The following is a 17,525-nucleotide window of genomic DNA, read 5'->3' on the forward strand; positions in this document are numbered from 1 at the left end:
TATACCCTTTTTGCAAATATTTCTTATTTCTTGTTAACAAAAAATAGTGATTTATAATGTTTTCTATGTTCCTAAATTTAAAGCACATAAATATTGTCAATTATGTTTAATTAAAGAACTAACCAGATAATTTTATTTATTCGTTTTATATGACACATCAAAATAAAAAAATACTGAGAAAATTTGATCTAAAATGATAGGAAATATTAAAGGAATTTTTGGGAAGTACTAAATATATTAACATTTACGTGTTTAGGTTGGTACATAACCATTAAATGAAAACTAGTAAAATACTATGCCGAACTGACATGATACGTAAGATCAAGACTCATGTCTTAAAATGTCAAAAATTATTATAATACATTTAATATAATAGAATCAACGTTAATTATTATAATAGATGTATTGTGTGACGCTATTGAATATTCCAAGAAATTACGTTTTGTGTAGCGTAAAACATATATCAATACATAATACATTGGAATGTTAAAAGACAAAATTTATGAAACAGAAAGCAGGTCAAATGTCGAAAGAAATAAAAAGATATCAAAAAATTTCTAATTTAAGTAATTTCATTGTTTATTAAAATTTTTTTAATAAAATATATTAAGCTATTAAATGAATATTTAAAACACATACACACACGAATTATAAAATAAAATGGATGTGTTTACGAAGTTACGAAACACTGTTAGCAATACAATATCCAATACTGTTCAAAACACTGCTTATGGTTTATCACAATTATCAAATGTCCTTCCTGGTAATCCAGTGACCAGAGAATTTGAAGTAACTGCTCATATAGCAAGTGCGGGACCATCGTTGCTATGGAAGGTTTACAATGGTTATAAAAAATCTACAAAGCAAGAAGCAGCGATATTTGTATTTGAAAAACGTATTTTGGATAAATTTTCCAGAAACGATAAAGAATTAATTTTAGAAACATTGAAAAGAGGTATCGCGCAATTAACTAAATTACGTCATCCACAAATTTTAACTGTTCAACATCCTTTGGAGGAATCAAGAGATAGCTTAGCATTTGCCACTGAACCTGTATTAGCTAGTCTAGCTAATGTTTTAGGGAACCATAATAATTTACCACAACCATTACCAACGGCGTTAAAGGATTATAAGCTACATGATGTTGAAATTAAATATGGACTTTTACAACTTGGAGAAGGTTTTACATTTTTACATGGAGATGTTAAATTATTGCACAGAAATCTATGTCCAGAATCTATTGTTGTAAATAGTCATGGAGCGTGGAAAATTTTTGGGTTTGATTTTTGTGCTTTAAATCAAAGCGCTGAAGGTAAACAACCTCAGTGGTCATACATAGAATATGACATATCAGCTCCATCTATAGCTCAACCAAATTTGGATTATCAAGCACCAGAATGTATTTTGACAAGTAGCGTTGGTACAGCTAGTGATATATTTTCTTTGGGAGTAGTGATATATGTTTTACATTCTCCAAAGAATCTACTTCTTCATGAATCTAACAACGATTTATTGAAATGCAAACAGTTTTTAGAAAATTTTAAAAGTTCAAATATCACAGATAGGTATCTTCCAACTTCGGAAAGCCTTAGAGATACAGTTAAATTGATGTTACATCATAATCCTGAATTAAGACCAGATGCTCATCAGTTTGTAAAGATTGATTACTTTACAGATATAGGTGTCAAAACCCTGAATTATTTAGACAAAATTTTCCAATGGGATAACTTACAGAAATCGCAATTTTACAAAGGATTACCTCAACTTTTAAAACAATTACCACATAGAGTTATATTACATAGAGTTCTTCCAGCTTTATACAAGGAATTGTTTAATCCTCCAATGATTCCATTTGTTTTACCTAGTATAATCTATGCAATGGAAACAAGTTCTGTGGAAGAATTTAGAGAATATATTTTACCAAACATTAAATCAGTTTTAACATTAGATGATCCACCACAAATTAGCCTTGTTTTAATGCAACATGCGGATTTGTTATTAAGATTATGTACTACAGAAATAATAAAAACAGATATAGTCCCAATGTTATTACGTGCTTTAGAATCAGAATGGGAACAGTTACAAGAGTTATGTTTATCAGCTTTGCCTAATATTATAACAATGATCGAAGGACCAGTGATTAAAAATGCAATTTTACCTAGAATGAAAAAGATTTGTTTATATGGGAAGGAAAGCCGCAGAAAAAGTCTTGGTGTTAAAGTTAATTGTTTATTATGTCTTGCAAAAATGTTACCGCATTTCGATCGATGGCTTGTCCTTGATCAAGTATTACCTTTTCTCCAAGAAATTCCACACTCTGGTGAACCTGCAATTCTTATGGCCATCATAGGTACTATATTGCATTAAAATATTGATTTAATAATAAGAGTTACATAGCTAAAGTTAATATAAATAAAATAAATTAATTCATTTCTTATCAGGTATTTATAGAATGTTATTAAGCCACAGTAAATTGGGAACAAGTAAAGAAATATTAGCAACAAAGATCTTACCATTTTTATTGCCACTCTGTGTTGAACAAAATTTCAGTCTACCACAATATGAAATTCTCTCAAATCTCGTGACTGAAATGATAAATCGTGTAACATCAGAGCACAAAGAAGCTTTAAAACAATTAGATGCCATGCGTCGTGAGACCCAACAATTAGATCAAGAACTTTCACAAACCTCCACTATGTATAAAAATATTAATTCAAATAACGATGATGTAAATATAATTCCTATAGTTCCTACTCCAAATACAAGCACAAGTTTAAAGTCTCTGCAAATTGAAAACGGATTGACAATGGAAGATAAATTTCGGTTGGTAATAATACAAATTGTTATTTATTTTCTATTAATAAAAAGTTAAAAGAATTTCTTTTTGTAATTAAAGTATGGTTTTAGAAATGTAAGTTTTTAAAATTGGAAATATTTTTATTTACAGATTAGTTCAACAACAAGGAGTGCACCAAATATTACAATCTCAAACACCATTAACACCTACAATTGTTCAACCCACAAAACCTCCAGTAAAAGATTTAACTGATACTTTATTGAGATCTAATTTAGATCAACTAAATCTTTCAATGTCAAGTTCAAAACCTGATTATTCGTGGAAATCATCGAATTCAAATCAGTATCAGCACTTCAATTTACAAGGAATGAATGTACAATTAAATCAGAAAGGAATTACTTGTGTTTCTAATTCAGTCATTCCGCGAAACAGTATTAATTATTCTATGAATCAAGGAAATATTACAACTAATAAGTCAGAATTTAATTCAAATCTAAATCCTAATACAAATAATTTTCCTATCAATCAGTTAGAATTTAATTCAAATCTGAATTCCAATTCAAATCAAAAAGTAGAAAAATTGCTATCTTATGATGTAATGGATCTACTTAGTTAATGATTTTACGGATGTAATACTGTATCATAATGTTTATTATTACACAGGATAAGGATATTAATCTTTTATTATCCAATTTCTGAAATTTTAAGACAAAAGTATGTATACTTTTATCTAATCTTTTAATATTGAAATGTTTATATTATTATAATATGACATTGTTATGATAACATATTATTACTCTTATATTATTATTAATACAATTCATATTAGGTACATATACTGAAAGTTATAAAGAATGTATGTACAATTGTTTACAGTATGTAATATATTCCTTTTCATGTAAAACACTGTTTTAAATTACTTATCTTATTATCAACAAAATTTTGACACCATATAGAATTCTGTTAACATTTTAAAAGATCAAAGAAAGTAATACATATTTTTAGAAAGAAGATAATAATATTTGATAAATGTAAACATATGTTAGTAAAAAAACATACAAACATATGTCTATTACTGAATTTAAAATACATGTACGTAATTCTTAATGTGTTCTGTAAATATCCAAAATAAGTTAAAAATTATTACATCTTAATATCAGGTGCGTGCGTGCGTGCGTGCGCGCGCGCGCGTGTGTGTGTCTGTTATATATTCTAAATATAATATTTGAAGCAGCAAAATTAATATTAATGAATCTATATAGTACATATATTGTATATACACATATATAGCAAATTTTGATTCCTAGAATTCCTTGTGCTTATAGATGAGACCGATAAAATAAACACAGCATTGAAGCTAAACTATCGTCATTTGGAACCGATCAAATTATTCCTTTGAATAATGGAGAATAACATTTTGTATAATTTTCATTTTCCTTTAACAGAATTGATTGCAATGAATGCCTCCAAAATAAAATTAAGAAAGTTATTTATTTATATAATTGTTGTTCTGAATAATCTCCTTATCTTATTAGTTATTAGTGAGGGAAATTTTATAAACAGTTTATTAGCATATAAAATATTGAATACAAATATATAGGTATAATACATATATAATATATAATATGCATATAATTATACTTTAACGGAAATATAATATGCAAATACATATATGATTTATTACGCAAATGCGATAAGAGTAATGTGGCATTTATTGTTGATTAACGTAACATAAATTATCTTCTTTAATTGAAATGTTTTAAAATATTAATTGCTAAAATCTTTTTTAATTGGTAGAAGTACAGAAGCATCTTAATCAATGCGCTCCTGTACCTAACACGTGAATATACACGTGTATTCGTATACCACATTCAATAACAAATCGTATTATTTTAATTTTTTATGTATTTTCATTATACATAATTAGATTTATTTTAATAAAATATATCTGAAACTTAACAGTAGCTAATGACGCAACTATTGACAGATTTTTGTGGGTTTATGTACAATGTGATTTTATAATTTGCAAATAACGAGGTTAAGTATAAAATATAATAATAAAGAACTGTTTATTAGAATTAAAATTAGCACAGTTTGTATTTTTTAATTGAATCGTTTACCGCATTATTTAATATTGACAATTAAATAATTTTTTTTTCATTTCTGTAGCTAATAGTTCAGTGTAAAATATATACATTCCAAGACTTATGATCGATAATTGTACTTGTTAACGTAAATAAATAGACTTTTGTTTTGTAATGTTACAAATCAGAACATGTTTCTGCAAATGCATTAATAGAAATATAAACTCACTATCAAACAATAAACATTATACAATGAATTTATCAAAGAAGATGAAAAAACCCTGCCTGGATTTTAATGCAAAGTTAAAGGTATGTAAAACACTTATGGATAAAATGAATGAACGTTAAATAAATTAGTTACATATTAAAACGTAATAATGTTGATAATGATTTTCTTAAAAATTAATATCTTAAAACAGGTACTTGGTAGTGGGGCAGCTGGGGCCCCATCTTGTATATGTCTTTTAACTGATCATAGTAATTACATATTTAATTGTGGAGAAGGTGTTCAACGCTTAAGTCAAGAACATCAATGTAAATTATCCAAAGTAGGAAATATATTTGTAACATATTCTTCTTGGAAAAATCTTGGAGGTATTCCAGGTTCTCTTTTAACAGCACAAGCCAGTGGTGCAACAGAAATAAATATTCATTGCCCAGAAGGATTTGATGACTATATGAAAGCAATTAAATCATTTATGCATTTACCAAATTTAAAAATTACTTATCCCTTAATCGATGAATCTAAACCATATAAGGATAATATAATGAGAGTTTCATATGTACATATAACAAAATTTTTAAAAGATACTAAAGAAAGTTCTTCAGATTTGGTAGATGAAGAATATCATATAAATGCAAATCATAAGAGAGTTATAGATGAAGAAACGAACAAACAAAACACTAAAACAGAAAAGAAAATGAAAAGCGGTCCACATTTAATATGTTATATTTGTGAAGTCCATCCACGACGTGGAAAATTATTAATAGATAAATGTATAGATTTTGGTGTACCACCTGGACCACTTTTAGATACGTTAAAGAATGGAATGGATATTACTAAACCAGATGGGACTATTGTTCGAAGTAAAGATGTAGTACAACCAGACAGCCCTAAAACCACCTTCATAGGTACTTTTGAGAATATATAACCATATCTCTAGTGTATACACAGTTTAAATATTATCTAACACATATTAAGTTATTAACTTCTTCAGTTTTTAATAATTTGTAATATTTATAAATAATTAAAAAGTGTTTTCTAGAAAAGAAAGATAGTTTTAGGTATCTATTATAACTGCATCTAATTAATATGTCAAATTATGATTTTTTCTATTACTAAAAATGTTAAGTATATTCTTAAAAACTATTTTCAGTTGTTGAATGTCCGACAGAAGAATATTTGGATCCCATTCTAAATCATCCTACTTTCTTAAAATATCAACAGACAGAATCAACGGAAGAAGAATCTGAAGTATTTTGCATATTTCATTTTACTCCTGAAAACATTTTCACTACTCAACAATATCAAGATTGGTTAAAAAAATTTTCCCCAAATACTGAACACATAGTTTTAAACGATAAAAATACTTGCATGGGCAGCGAAGCTGTTTATAAAAATCAATATTTATTAAATATGTTGCATCCTGAAATATTTCCCCTATTAAATAAGGATTGTTTTGAAAAAGATAAAGAAGTAAGTTATATTAATGGTGTTATTTATTTATTTAGCTTAAAAAAATAATATATCAAGAATTTTATATGATTAAATACTTGGAAAATTTTTTATTTCAGACTCAAAGTAATAATGTCCACCGTGCAAGAACAGCACAGACATTACAAATACGTCCAGTACCAAGCTGTTTACTTAATGCTGAAATTTACAAAGAACCAAAGACATATATTGACAAAGTTTCACAAATTCCTGACTTTACAAATGTTTTAAAAGAATTAAAAACAATTATTAACAAAAAATCAGCAGAACTTAATTTAGGTACTATTTTGGATTATCCACGAATTGTGATGTTAGGTACTGGTTGTAGTGTACCAAATAAAGTTAGAAATACAAGCAGTATTCTTTTACGAATTAATAAGGATTGTAGCATTTTATTGGATTGTGGAGAAGGTACCCTTGGCCAAATTATTAGGTTTTTTGGAGCTTCGGAAAGTCTCAACATTTTACGTACTATTAAGGTATATTATTTATACTTTAAAACGATAATTAATGAAACTTATCTGTCTAATATTCAGCTTTCTGACAAAAAATATAAGACTAATCTTCTTTCTTTTTTAGGCTGTTTATATATCACATATACATGCAGATCACCATTTAGGACTCATGGGTTTGCTTTTAAGAAGGAAAGAGGTCACAGATGAAATGTTGTATTTGATAACACCAAAGTGTATGACCCCTTGGTTGAATTATTATAATGGCCAATTTGAATCTGTTGTACAACAATATATTTTAGTGCACAATGGTGATTTGTATTTAGACTCTCATAAGTTACCAAAATATTTTGAAATTACACTTTATAATAAATTACATATTAATGAAATAAACACAATTCATGTTACTCATTGTAAGGAATCATATGGTATTGCTATCACTCTTCAAGATAACAAAAAAATCGTTTATAGGTAAGATAAGTAAAATGCTGGTTATAAAATTAATTACTATGATATATCAACAATTTTATAAAGAGAATCCTATGCTTTATTTCAGCGGTGATACTATATTTTGTCGAAATCTTATAAAATTAGGACAAAATTGTAATTTATTAATTCATGAAGCAACCATAGAAAGCGGTCTTGAAGAATTAGCAAAAAGTAAATTGCATTCAACGACTTCTGAAGCGATAAAAGCTGGAAAATATATGAATGCAAAATTCATCTTACTAACGCACTTTAGTCAACGTTATTCAAAGATTCCTTTTATTCCAGACAAAGAAGCAAATGTTGGAATTGCTTATGATAATATGGAGTTTAGATTGCCGCAATTATCATTGTTGCCTCTTTTCTATCCGTGTATAAAAGTAATGTTTAATGAATATAATAAAGTATTGGATGAATAAACACTGAATACTATAAATTCTTCTTCTTCTTCTGAAAATGTTAAACGAAACATGTTCATTACCAACGTTGCATATACACATGTATATGATGTTTTAAAATTAATTTTAAGCTGTAAAATAAATTAGTATATAATTGATACATGGTTAAAAAGTACAAGTTACTATTTAAAATAAATGTATAGCATATTATTAAATATATTGCACAAGAATACAAAAAGCAAAACATGATTTGTTAAATCAAATAAATTTTTCTTAAATAAATCAATAATCAATCAAGCAAAATATTTTATTACTATATTATTGGAATTGTTTGAAAGGTTACAATCCTGGAAAGATGGTAATGTTTGAAAAATTTTAATAAACAAATGTTTAATAGCAGAATTTATTGCTTACATAATGCATTTAGTTTATCCCGCTTTCCTCAATACGATAAATAACGTAAATTACAGGTAATATCGCTGAAATAACGACCTTAATATCAACCTTGTTTGTGTATAAAAAAATAGAGAGCAGATAAAAAAGGTATTATATAAAAGGTAAAAAGCATATCGAAAAATAATTTTTCTTTTTTTTGTCGAATATCAATAATATTAATACATATTAAACATATTGAAACTCGACAAAGGAAAGAAAAATCTTACTTATAAGCTAATCGATAAATTACACGCCCACAGAACTAATACTAATCGATATATAAAATTTATGGTTTTAATGTTTCCTAAGCGGGTTATGACTTAAGTTTCTTTCGTAGAAATAGCTGTAAAAATGTTTTGACCATTGCACAGCTCACGGAATGTGAATTTCTTATACAGAAAAAGCGTGACCTCAAATTATACAGATTAATTCGATTATTGCATCGATTTCTTCAAAGACATTGTACACTAGATAGCAAGTTTACATTAGTGACATACTTGTGCGTTTATGTTAGTAGCGTATGGTTCAATAATGAAAAGGAAATATGTTTATTATATGGAATGATTACCTTTATCAACTGAAACACTATGTATATTACTTATTGACAATCTTCGAAATATGCTGTCTAGTGTATGAATTGCTTTATAGGAATTCAACATTAGTTAGTTATTACTGATATGAATATATTAATATGAAGACTAGAAAGCAGAATTTTTTTAAATACTTAAATGATCGGTCAAGTTCTTCATATTGTTTATTTTACTTTTAAAAAGGAAATTATTAGCAAGGTATTTCTCAATGATTACACAGTGAAGCTACCAATTAAAAGAAGTTGTAAAATGTCAAAACTATCTTTACATTAACAACTGATATAAGAAACTTTTTTATTAGTTTCAATCAAAGATACTGTGATTGGAAGAGTAAGGAAGTTTAATATATACATAATAACATTCTTACATAAAATTACCGATCAGTTAAGTATTAAATATTGAAAAATAAATAATATTGCAAACAATACATTAAATCAAAGAAAGTAAGTTTTAATTTACATGATCAAATATTATTCAATTACTCTATGATCGAAAGACAGTGAATCATGTTAAATTTTTCTTTAAATTATTAAAGTACGATGTAATAACCGCTAATTATTCTGTAAACATGCGAATGATCAGTCTTATACGGTATTTTATGAATAGGAAAATTCGTAGTTAGAAGTATAAAAAAATCGTAAAAAATTAATTTGACGATGTACTTCTAATTAAGTACTCGGTAGGAGCTCTTCCCGTACTTGTAAATATTAGATTAGATTACACTCGAAGCTATAAAAAGGGCAATGGATTTTAGCTATGTTCTTTTAAATCTATACTTTGCGTTATTTTTTAATACTTTTCATTTCTCATACTAAAACATACGAGCATAAAAAATAGAAGTTGTTTAACCCTGTAACAAAGTCCTTGGCCTAAGTTGCTCATTTTTTCTTCGACCTTTTTATGAAAAATTAGAATATCTATATCTACTAAATATAACTTCTTTAAATGTATAAAGAGTGAATTGATTAAATAAAATTTTAAAAGAACATAGCACAGACATGATCGTTTAGTTGATTAAAATTCCCACTTTGTAGCAGATTCATAATCTGTTTCTCCAAGACGCAACGCTCCATTCTTTCCTGCAGTAAGATATCTTCCATCGCTGTGTTTAATACAAATACGAGAAGGTTCTCGTAATTCTAGATAGAATCCATCGGAAGGTATATCAGAATCTACGGTTACGCCTTCGCTATCTGCGTGCCAGTACTTGCCATTTTGACCTGAAATAAAATTTACTTTTCATGAAAAAGTACTTTGTAAGGCCTAATTTTTTAGTGAATTACTATTACATTCCAAAATTAAAATTTTTAATTTTTCGTAATAAAAGAAAATTTCCAGTAAATCTGTATTATTTAAAACTATGATAACTGTAACTTTTCCATATTGACGTAGATACATTGTTAAGATAATTAATGAATAAGCTTGTTACCTTTAAATCTAACAATTCCACGTTCACATCTTTCTACTCTAATAGTTTCATAGATAGCTTTGTTGCATTCTAATTTTGAACTAGCTGCACTTTTGGGTCCTACAAATCCTTGTTCACAACGTAATACTAAAACAGGTCTGTTCATCAAATAGAAATAATATTTGCTAACATCTGAATCCAATCCGTTTACAGAATCGGCATTAGCATAAAGATGGCCAGAACGCTTTGTTGCTAAAAATTTGCCGTTGTTAGCACGTAGGGCTACTGTACCATCCTCCGATTGCCAAATCAAATCAAACAAAGCATTGGAAGAACGCTTGTGTTCTGATGCCTGAATTCCACCTCCTGCTTCAAGACTCCAATAACGATCTTGCATGGTACGTACATACCATCTTTTAGTTACACGATCGAATTCTAACTGGAAAGTTTCATGTCCAGAAATTTCATCTTGATTAGCTGTCACATCAACTCCTGGAATCACGATGAATACTATTATCATATGAAAAGACTTCTGAGAGTGACATTAATTAGTGATTGTAACTAATTGATATTAGCCGAATAAACTGAAATTTATAATTCAAAAAAATATATACTTGCTTAATTTAACAATGACTATTAACTAATACAGTTTAATAATTAAGTATTATAAACCTATCAAATGAGACAATTAGGCCATGTACTTAAATAGAAGGTACCTTGTTTTACAGATACATATCGTTGATTTAAAGCAGCAACAAAAGAGGCTTGTGGTAATGATTCTTCCAAAGAAAACAATTCATCTCTGGTCACAGTTGTTGATCTTGATTTTAGAACAGCCTTACTTCCAATAGGTGCCAAATATGCCCCATACAAATCTCTAATTAATCAAAATTTATGTTTTTATGCTAGTTATAATCTTTAAGGCAACTAAACAATCACATAAACTATAAAGATATAACATACATCATAACGGGTAACCAAAATTTATTTGAATAAAAAATATCTTATTTGTATTAATGCATTTTGCTTGTGAATCAAAGTGTATATAAATAATTAAATTATTCTGTCATACTTATATAATAGTTGTAATATAATATAGTATAAGATATAAACAATCCTTTTAGTAATATTTGTGAGGAAATGTTTTAACATCATACTATAATAATAAAAGATGTATCGATAACTCTAACCTAAGTGCAAGTAATCCAGCATGAAATTCAGCAGCATAAAGGCAATCCCGGGTACAAGAATCCAAAAGTTTTCCATCACGTGCCAAATATTTATTGTTACAAGTATGTAGAGCATAGTGACCACCTTCAAATTTGGAATGTTCTTCGCCATCATCTTCTATCGAAGCAGGACGAAATTCTAAAGTAAAAAGTGTATCTTCTCCCCATGGAACTGGTGCATCTACATGAATTTCATCTTGCGTTGCACTTAAGTGAGCAAACCGTTTTCTTCCAGCAGATTTTAAATTTACCTAAAACATATTTATATAACAAATTAAAATTAACTTGATATACATTTTAAAATAATGTAATATATACCTTTTTATTATAATATGCATAAAAAAAGGCAAAACTCTTATTAAGTATTGATGAAAATTAAGTTAATTTTTATAGATATATTTAATCTAATATACAATATTATGATGGAATATTAATAAATATCATCATTTCTCTTAACTATAAGAAATACTTTTCACATATTTATGATTTTAATTTGATTTAAAAAAAAATTTGATTTCTTAAAAAATTATTGCAATATCAAAATCACTTCATTCTCTATAAGATTTTTAAAAATCTATAAAAACATATTATGTTAATGGCCATCAGTTTGCGAAATTTAGTAAATACATTTATCTTCACTAATCTTTCTATTTGCATCTATTTTCGAATATTTGAAAATCTTTGTCATCTTGCTCAAGGTCATGTGATGGCATGCTATTATATGTTATTGGATTTTGACTTTATGTATTACATTATAATGATAACAATATGTTGTCCCATTTAAAAAATATTGGCTATCTTAAAATCTTGAAGAATTGAGAACATTTTTTTCTTTTCTTCAAATCATAACATTTTCTTCTGACATCTTCTCCTATTGTCAAAAATAAGTGAAATATTGAGGATGATCAAGTTATGGTATTAATCTATATATTGATAAATATAATTATATTAGTTCTAAGCCTTTAATTTCTGATTCTGTAATATATAAGAAAATTAGTTACCTGAGGTCTAGCAGCAAGATGTACCAGCCAATACTCTGCTTCACTGGGGGCTTTGGCCATACATTTAAGTTCATCCTGACTAGAACCCAGGAAATATCCTCTTTGAATATTCTTCAGAGCCCACCTTCCACTTCCTAATAAATTATAATCAATAATTTAATATAAAAATTAATAATAGAAGTTTTTTAACTTATTTAATATTCTTTAAATATTTTATATAGAACTATTTTCAATTCAAATATTTTGCTATTCTATTCCAGTGTGTACAACCTGCTCTTGCAGATTGTTTCCTATTATTAACAAAAACTAAAAATTAATAATAAAAATAAATTATATTATTATATTAAATAAAAATGTTATATACCATCTGAAGCTAGTTGTATTTGGAAGGCGCAACCAGGATCACTAGGATCTTCTGCTTCACAAGTAACATTTCCAAACTGATCCACTGCTAAATAACGATCCAAATGGGATCGAAGGAAAACCTGTTGTTCACTACCTTCTAGAGTCCACAATTGTTTTTTCTTTAAACTTGAACCATTTGCGTTAATTTTAAATCCAAAGGTTTCAGCTGTAAGATACTTAAACTTTCCGTTTATTAATCCAACCTACAATAAATTAAATAAATATTTTTAAAAATCAACTTTTAAAATGCCTCATCCAATTAGATTAATTTAATTTAATTGCAATATATACAATTCAATATTATTTAGTTATTATTAAATTAAAATATTATTAAAATAAACATTAAATCTCGTTTTTATCGCTCTTAGTTTATTATTTTGAGTTTCAATTCATGCAAGTTTTAAATTAAATATTCTTTGTAAATGCAAATTAAAACAATTTCTAAACATTTTAAAACTGAAATAATATATGAAGCATAAACATATATAATAATATAAATTTTTTATAACTAATATACATATCGTTTTCAGTAAATGATAATTACCGTCCATCCTGATTTTTCGCTTGCATTTTCAGGACCGACATTTTCAGCACCGTTAGCCTGCATTGTTTATTTCAGCGATTCGGTCGCTATACAGAAACACGTGTCGCAAAAACCCCTCGATTGATTCTGCTGTTAAATAGAAACTACGTATATAATAAACTTATAAATAAAAAGGTAATAAATGTTAGAAGATACGCTATTAATACGCTATTAAATTATTTAGAATGAAAATAAGAAACGTTTATAAGCACACTCAGAAGTATTCGAACATTTGTCGCAAAATTTTTTTATGGATATATTATGTGCATTATGTGAATGCCTTTTGAAATTTCGTTAGCACTATAACGAAACGCGATTATCGTGATTATAATATTAAAATTTGAAATCAATCCGAAAATGTTTATAGAAGTTAGATACAAGACATATATTACAACAAGCAGTTAATGAGTAATTAGTATATACAGATACAAATTAATATACATTAGTAACGGTCTTAAACATGCAGTTAATGTTAAAGATGATCTGACTATAGTTATATTGTGGCTTATTAATACTTTGTGAAGTATGTGCTTCTAAGAAATATTTTGTAACTTCCATATACATTTTCAGATCCGTTCCAAATTTTACCAACATAATTATGATAGTCGTATCTCGTTACAGTACTAATGAGATTTCAAACTATTTTGTATGATATACGCATAAAACGTTTTTAGAAGTGCTGAAATACTCTCGTGAGCCACTGTATATAGATACAGTGCATCTTACAACGGTATAACCATCCTATTTGTGTTTCAGGATTGAAATTGTTTTACACGAGCATACACATATAATCCTGACCTCCCCGGAAAGATAATTTCTAAAATATAGTTCCCAACTTAGAATATCACTTTTATCCTGAAATTTTGTCCTCTCCTAAAGCATATTTTATTTTCAACCCTCAACTTGGTGACTCATTTGTACGTGTTTCCGCCTGGGTGGGGCCAACTTCTTCTATATGAAAATGTTAACAGTACTGTTTCGTGCTTTATCAATTACTTTTTTTTGTTCACGGGCGAACCTTATTAATTTCTATTGATCGTCTATTTTCTTTAATCGTAAAAGAAGTATGTTGTACTTTTTTATCTATAAATTCCAACGCACTTTATTCCATGCTATGACAGTTCTTCAATATCATTACCTTGATTAGATATTGTAAAGCAAAAGACATGTAATCAAGTATGCGTTAAATGCAAAATAAGTGAAGAAATTATGTATAAAGAAAATTGATCTTTTTTCATCGTTTGATTTATTTATACCTTCTTTCCCCTGTTGTTTTATTATCGTAGTAAATATTTATTTAACGAAAATTTGTAGTAAAAATTGTTTCAATTACTACTTACTAATTACTACAAATGACTAATTTTTTATCATTTTTTTATACCTATTCGCTATATTATTGGGCGATATAATTATATTTATATAAATGTATGTAATATTATATCTTAAATTCTTGCTAAATTACTAGCAACAAGAATAGGAACTATACAAAAAAATGTAAGAGTATAAGACTCAAAAATCGGTTAATTAAACCGTAATGCAAAATCAATAACACGATACGAAAGCCAGAACAATGACTGGCGTTTCATCCACCCAGCTTGACAAAGCTATCTTTAAATTGTAAATTGTAAGCTGTAAATCGATTAAAGTGACAGAATAATAACAAATAGTAAAGATCGAAGATTCAAGTATAATTATGGAAGAATAAAAAAAAGAATTAGTCAAATAAATCGAATAAAGTAACATTAAACTGAAAGATTCTAAATAATACTTTGTTTAATAAATATCGAGAAAAATTAGCTAGAAAATGAAAAATAATTATTTTTAAAAGGGCAATTAAATACAATGACCAAAGTATAATATACAGTAATTATGCGAACTTCCTTCAATCACCCAATAATAGGTAAATATTAAATAAATAATATGTTTTCACATATCTATAGCTTAAATTCATAATTTTTATTAATAAATATATGATATACATGTATAATAAAGATAATTTAAATAAATTGATTTAAATAAAGCATTACGATTTTGTTGCCAAGTAAATCAAGTATACTCACTAGACAAGAAGGAAGGCAGATATATGTGCAAGTTTTGAGAAAACACTAAAAAACAGACAGAGAAAAGTACCGCAAGAGAGGTACGAGTCACGAGCGACGAATTATATTCGTCACAATAAAGATACCCAGCCAGCAACTGACTTTGGATCGCTTGTTCTTCTCAGTTTGTGTTAAGGATCCTTCAGGAGTTCTTACGCATGCGCAAATTCTGATCCCATCGTCGAATCAGGGCTGTCTATAGAACGCAAATTGTTGGAGATATCCTAAGATTCTTTTATTCTTTACCCTTATTGTTATTTTTGTTGCTTATATTTATTATGAAAATTACTTAACGTTCTAATATTAATTTATGTAATATATGATAAGTGGTGGCACTTATCGTGTAGATAAATGAATATTTTCATACAATAAATGTAACAGATAGAGTGCGCATCTTTAAATTCATACGGCCCTGCGAAATTTTACCAGAATATCGCGCGTGCGCCGTTTTAATAAGGGGGTCGTGAACGATAGAGGATATAGAAAGAGGAGAAGGTGGGGAATGAGCATACATCGAACTGTCGACTTTCCGGAGGACTGTGAACCACAGATCGACGACCCTACTACCTTTATGATAGTTATTTCCCCAATAATACTTCACGATGACAGTTCTCGACTTTCTTCAATTTATCCATTTCTCGCAATAATTTTCTTTTCGCTTAATTTATATTTCTTTCTTGTGAAACTTTCAAAATATTTGTTAAATGTATTTACTACTGCTCAAAAGTATTAAAGCATTAGACACTGACTTATTCTTGAGAAGATGTGCCTTGATTACAAAATTATGAACGAATTGAACTGCAATGATTTTATGTTTTATAATCATAATATGAATAATAGTATGTTGGAACCTGACTTAATTGATTTTTGAAAATTAATATGCAATAATAAAACTGGTCTTTCTAACTGTCAGGTCTTGTGAAATTATTTTGTTACCAGACAAACACTTTAACTTCAAATCATAAAAAATGTAACAGTAGTTTATTGAAATGTTTTCAATACTAAACATATTATATTAATTATTCAACGAAAAATCACTTTAGATTCTATTAATGCTAGCTTTATGTAATAGTGTATTGAATAATGTTTTTCTGTGATTTATATTTTTATTTGTATAAATTGAATTATATGAAGCAGTCTGTATTTTGTTTATATATTATTTGCGATCAATTAAATGCGGTCGTCATTATCATTTTTATTTTTTTAATGTCTTAAAATGAATACATTTTGATCGATTTATTAATATATGATAACATTTTTTAATTATATTCTCCTCATAAAGAAATACACATTTAATGTAATTAGGAATTTAATCCTAGCTTCTTAGACAGTTTACAGTTAAACGATATACAGTTATTTCGTCCTCTTTATATTCGATATAGACTTTCTGCCATAATTACCTTTTTCAAAGGCCATTTAAAATTTCATCAATTTAAACTGGTAAACGGTACATACTTCTCCTTGAATTGAATAAATTGTATTTGATTTACAACGTTTGGGATCGGATTTAAAATGAGCAGAATAACAATGACATCTATTTGGAAATAAATATCCCATATTTTTTTTAAATTTTCCACATTCTTTTTCTTGGATTGTTATTTCCTTAGAATTGTGTAAGCTTAACTTTGAATCAATATATATCACTGTAGCTCAAATGATGTCGATGGAGCATATATACACGTACCTTTTCACGGAAATCAATTTCTGAGAAAATAATTTTTAATTGCATTTCGCTGCGTAATCGAAATCTTTCGTTTTAACTAAGCATGTTCATTTATTTTCGAATAATGAGATATTCATTCTTTGAAATTTCGTAATATGTTTAACATTATATGTCATTACCC

General features: G+C 27.5%; 3 protein-coding genes across 4 annotated transcripts; 2 read left to right on the top strand and 1 right to left on the bottom strand.

Moving 5' to 3' along the window:
• Positions 1 to 284: 284 nt before the first annotated feature.
• Positions 285 to 4,159, top strand: LOC117166021 (SCY1-like protein 2). The gene is made up of 3 exons (XM_033349622.2): positions 285 to 2,350; positions 2,442 to 2,823; positions 2,948 to 4,159. Exons 1-3 carry the CDS (start codon positions 661 to 663, stop codon positions 3,411 to 3,413), a joined length of 2,538 nt encoding a protein of 845 aa, XP_033205513.2. The 5' UTR covers positions 285 to 660; the 3' UTR covers positions 3,414 to 4,159.
• Positions 4,160 to 4,537: 378 nt separating this feature from the next.
• Positions 4,538 to 7,960, top strand: RNaseZ (ribonuclease Z). Its single transcript, XM_033349550.2, has 7 exons — positions 4,538 to 4,834; positions 4,967 to 5,190; positions 5,301 to 6,012; positions 6,258 to 6,577; positions 6,676 to 7,074; positions 7,175 to 7,518; positions 7,604 to 7,960. Exons 2-7 carry the CDS (start codon positions 5,056 to 5,058, stop codon positions 7,950 to 7,952), a joined length of 2,259 nt encoding a protein of 752 aa, XP_033205441.1. The 5' UTR covers positions 4,538 to 4,834; positions 4,967 to 5,055; the 3' UTR covers positions 7,953 to 7,960.
• A 360-nt stretch (positions 7,961 to 8,320) lies between these two features.
• singed (fascin domain-containing protein singed) lies at positions 8,321 to 15,824 on the bottom strand. Of its 2 annotated transcripts, none has more exons than XM_076625860.1 (8): positions 15,643 to 15,824; positions 13,544 to 13,669; positions 12,959 to 13,202; positions 12,595 to 12,728; positions 11,555 to 11,844; positions 11,081 to 11,241; positions 10,386 to 10,856; positions 8,321 to 10,176 (listed from the first exon to the last, which is right to left on the bottom strand). In XM_076625860.1, exons 2-8 carry the CDS (start codon positions 13,604 to 13,606, stop codon positions 9,971 to 9,973), a joined length of 1,569 nt encoding a protein of 522 aa, XP_076481975.1. In that variant the 5' UTR covers positions 13,607 to 13,669; positions 15,643 to 15,824; the 3' UTR covers positions 8,321 to 9,970. The 2 variants fall into 2 exon arrangements, with proteins under 2 accessions (XP_076481975.1, XP_033205444.1); XM_033349553.2 differs by having other exon boundaries at positions 13,544 to 13,672.
• Between the last annotated feature and the right edge of the window lie 1,701 nt (positions 15,825 to 17,525).

This window comes from Bombus vancouverensis, chromosome 17, assembly GCF_051014615.1.
Source record: "Bombus vancouverensis nearcticus chromosome 17, iyBomVanc1_principal, whole genome shotgun sequence".
NCBI classification, from domain to species: domain Eukaryota; kingdom Metazoa; phylum Arthropoda; class Insecta; order Hymenoptera; family Apidae; genus Bombus; species Bombus vancouverensis.

Coding starts and splice junctions, on each gene's coding strand:
- RNaseZ (XM_033349550.2), top strand. CDS start 5,056: ATGTTACAAATCAGAACATGTTTCTGCAAATGCATTAATAGAAATATA. Junction 5,191..5,300: donor ATTTTAATGCAAAGTTAAAG/GTATGTAAAACA, acceptor ATCTTAAAACAG/GTACTTGGTAGTGGGGCAGC. Junction 7,075..7,174: donor ACATTTTACGTACTATTAAG/GTATATTATTTA, acceptor TTTCTTTTTTAG/GCTGTTTATATATCACATAT.
- singed (XM_076625860.1), bottom strand. CDS start 13,606: ATGCAGGCTAACGGTGCTGAAAATGTCGGTCCTGAAAATGCAAGCGAA. Junction 13,203..13,543: donor GCGAAAAATCAGGATGGACG/GTAATTATCATT, acceptor AATTTATTGTAG/GTTGGATTAATAAACGGAAA. Junction 12,729..12,958: donor AATACAACTAGCTTCAGATG/GTATATAACATT, acceptor ATAATTTATTAG/GAAGTGGAAGGTGGGCTCTG.
- LOC117166021 (XM_033349622.2), top strand. CDS start 661: ATGGATGTGTTTACGAAGTTACGAAACACTGTTAGCAATACAATATCC. Junction 2,351..2,441: donor AATTCTTATGGCCATCATAG/GTACTATATTGC, acceptor ATTTCTTATCAG/GTATTTATAGAATGTTATTA. Junction 2,824..2,947: donor ACAATGGAAGATAAATTTCG/GTTGGTAATAAT, acceptor TTTTATTTACAG/ATTAGTTCAACAACAAGGAG.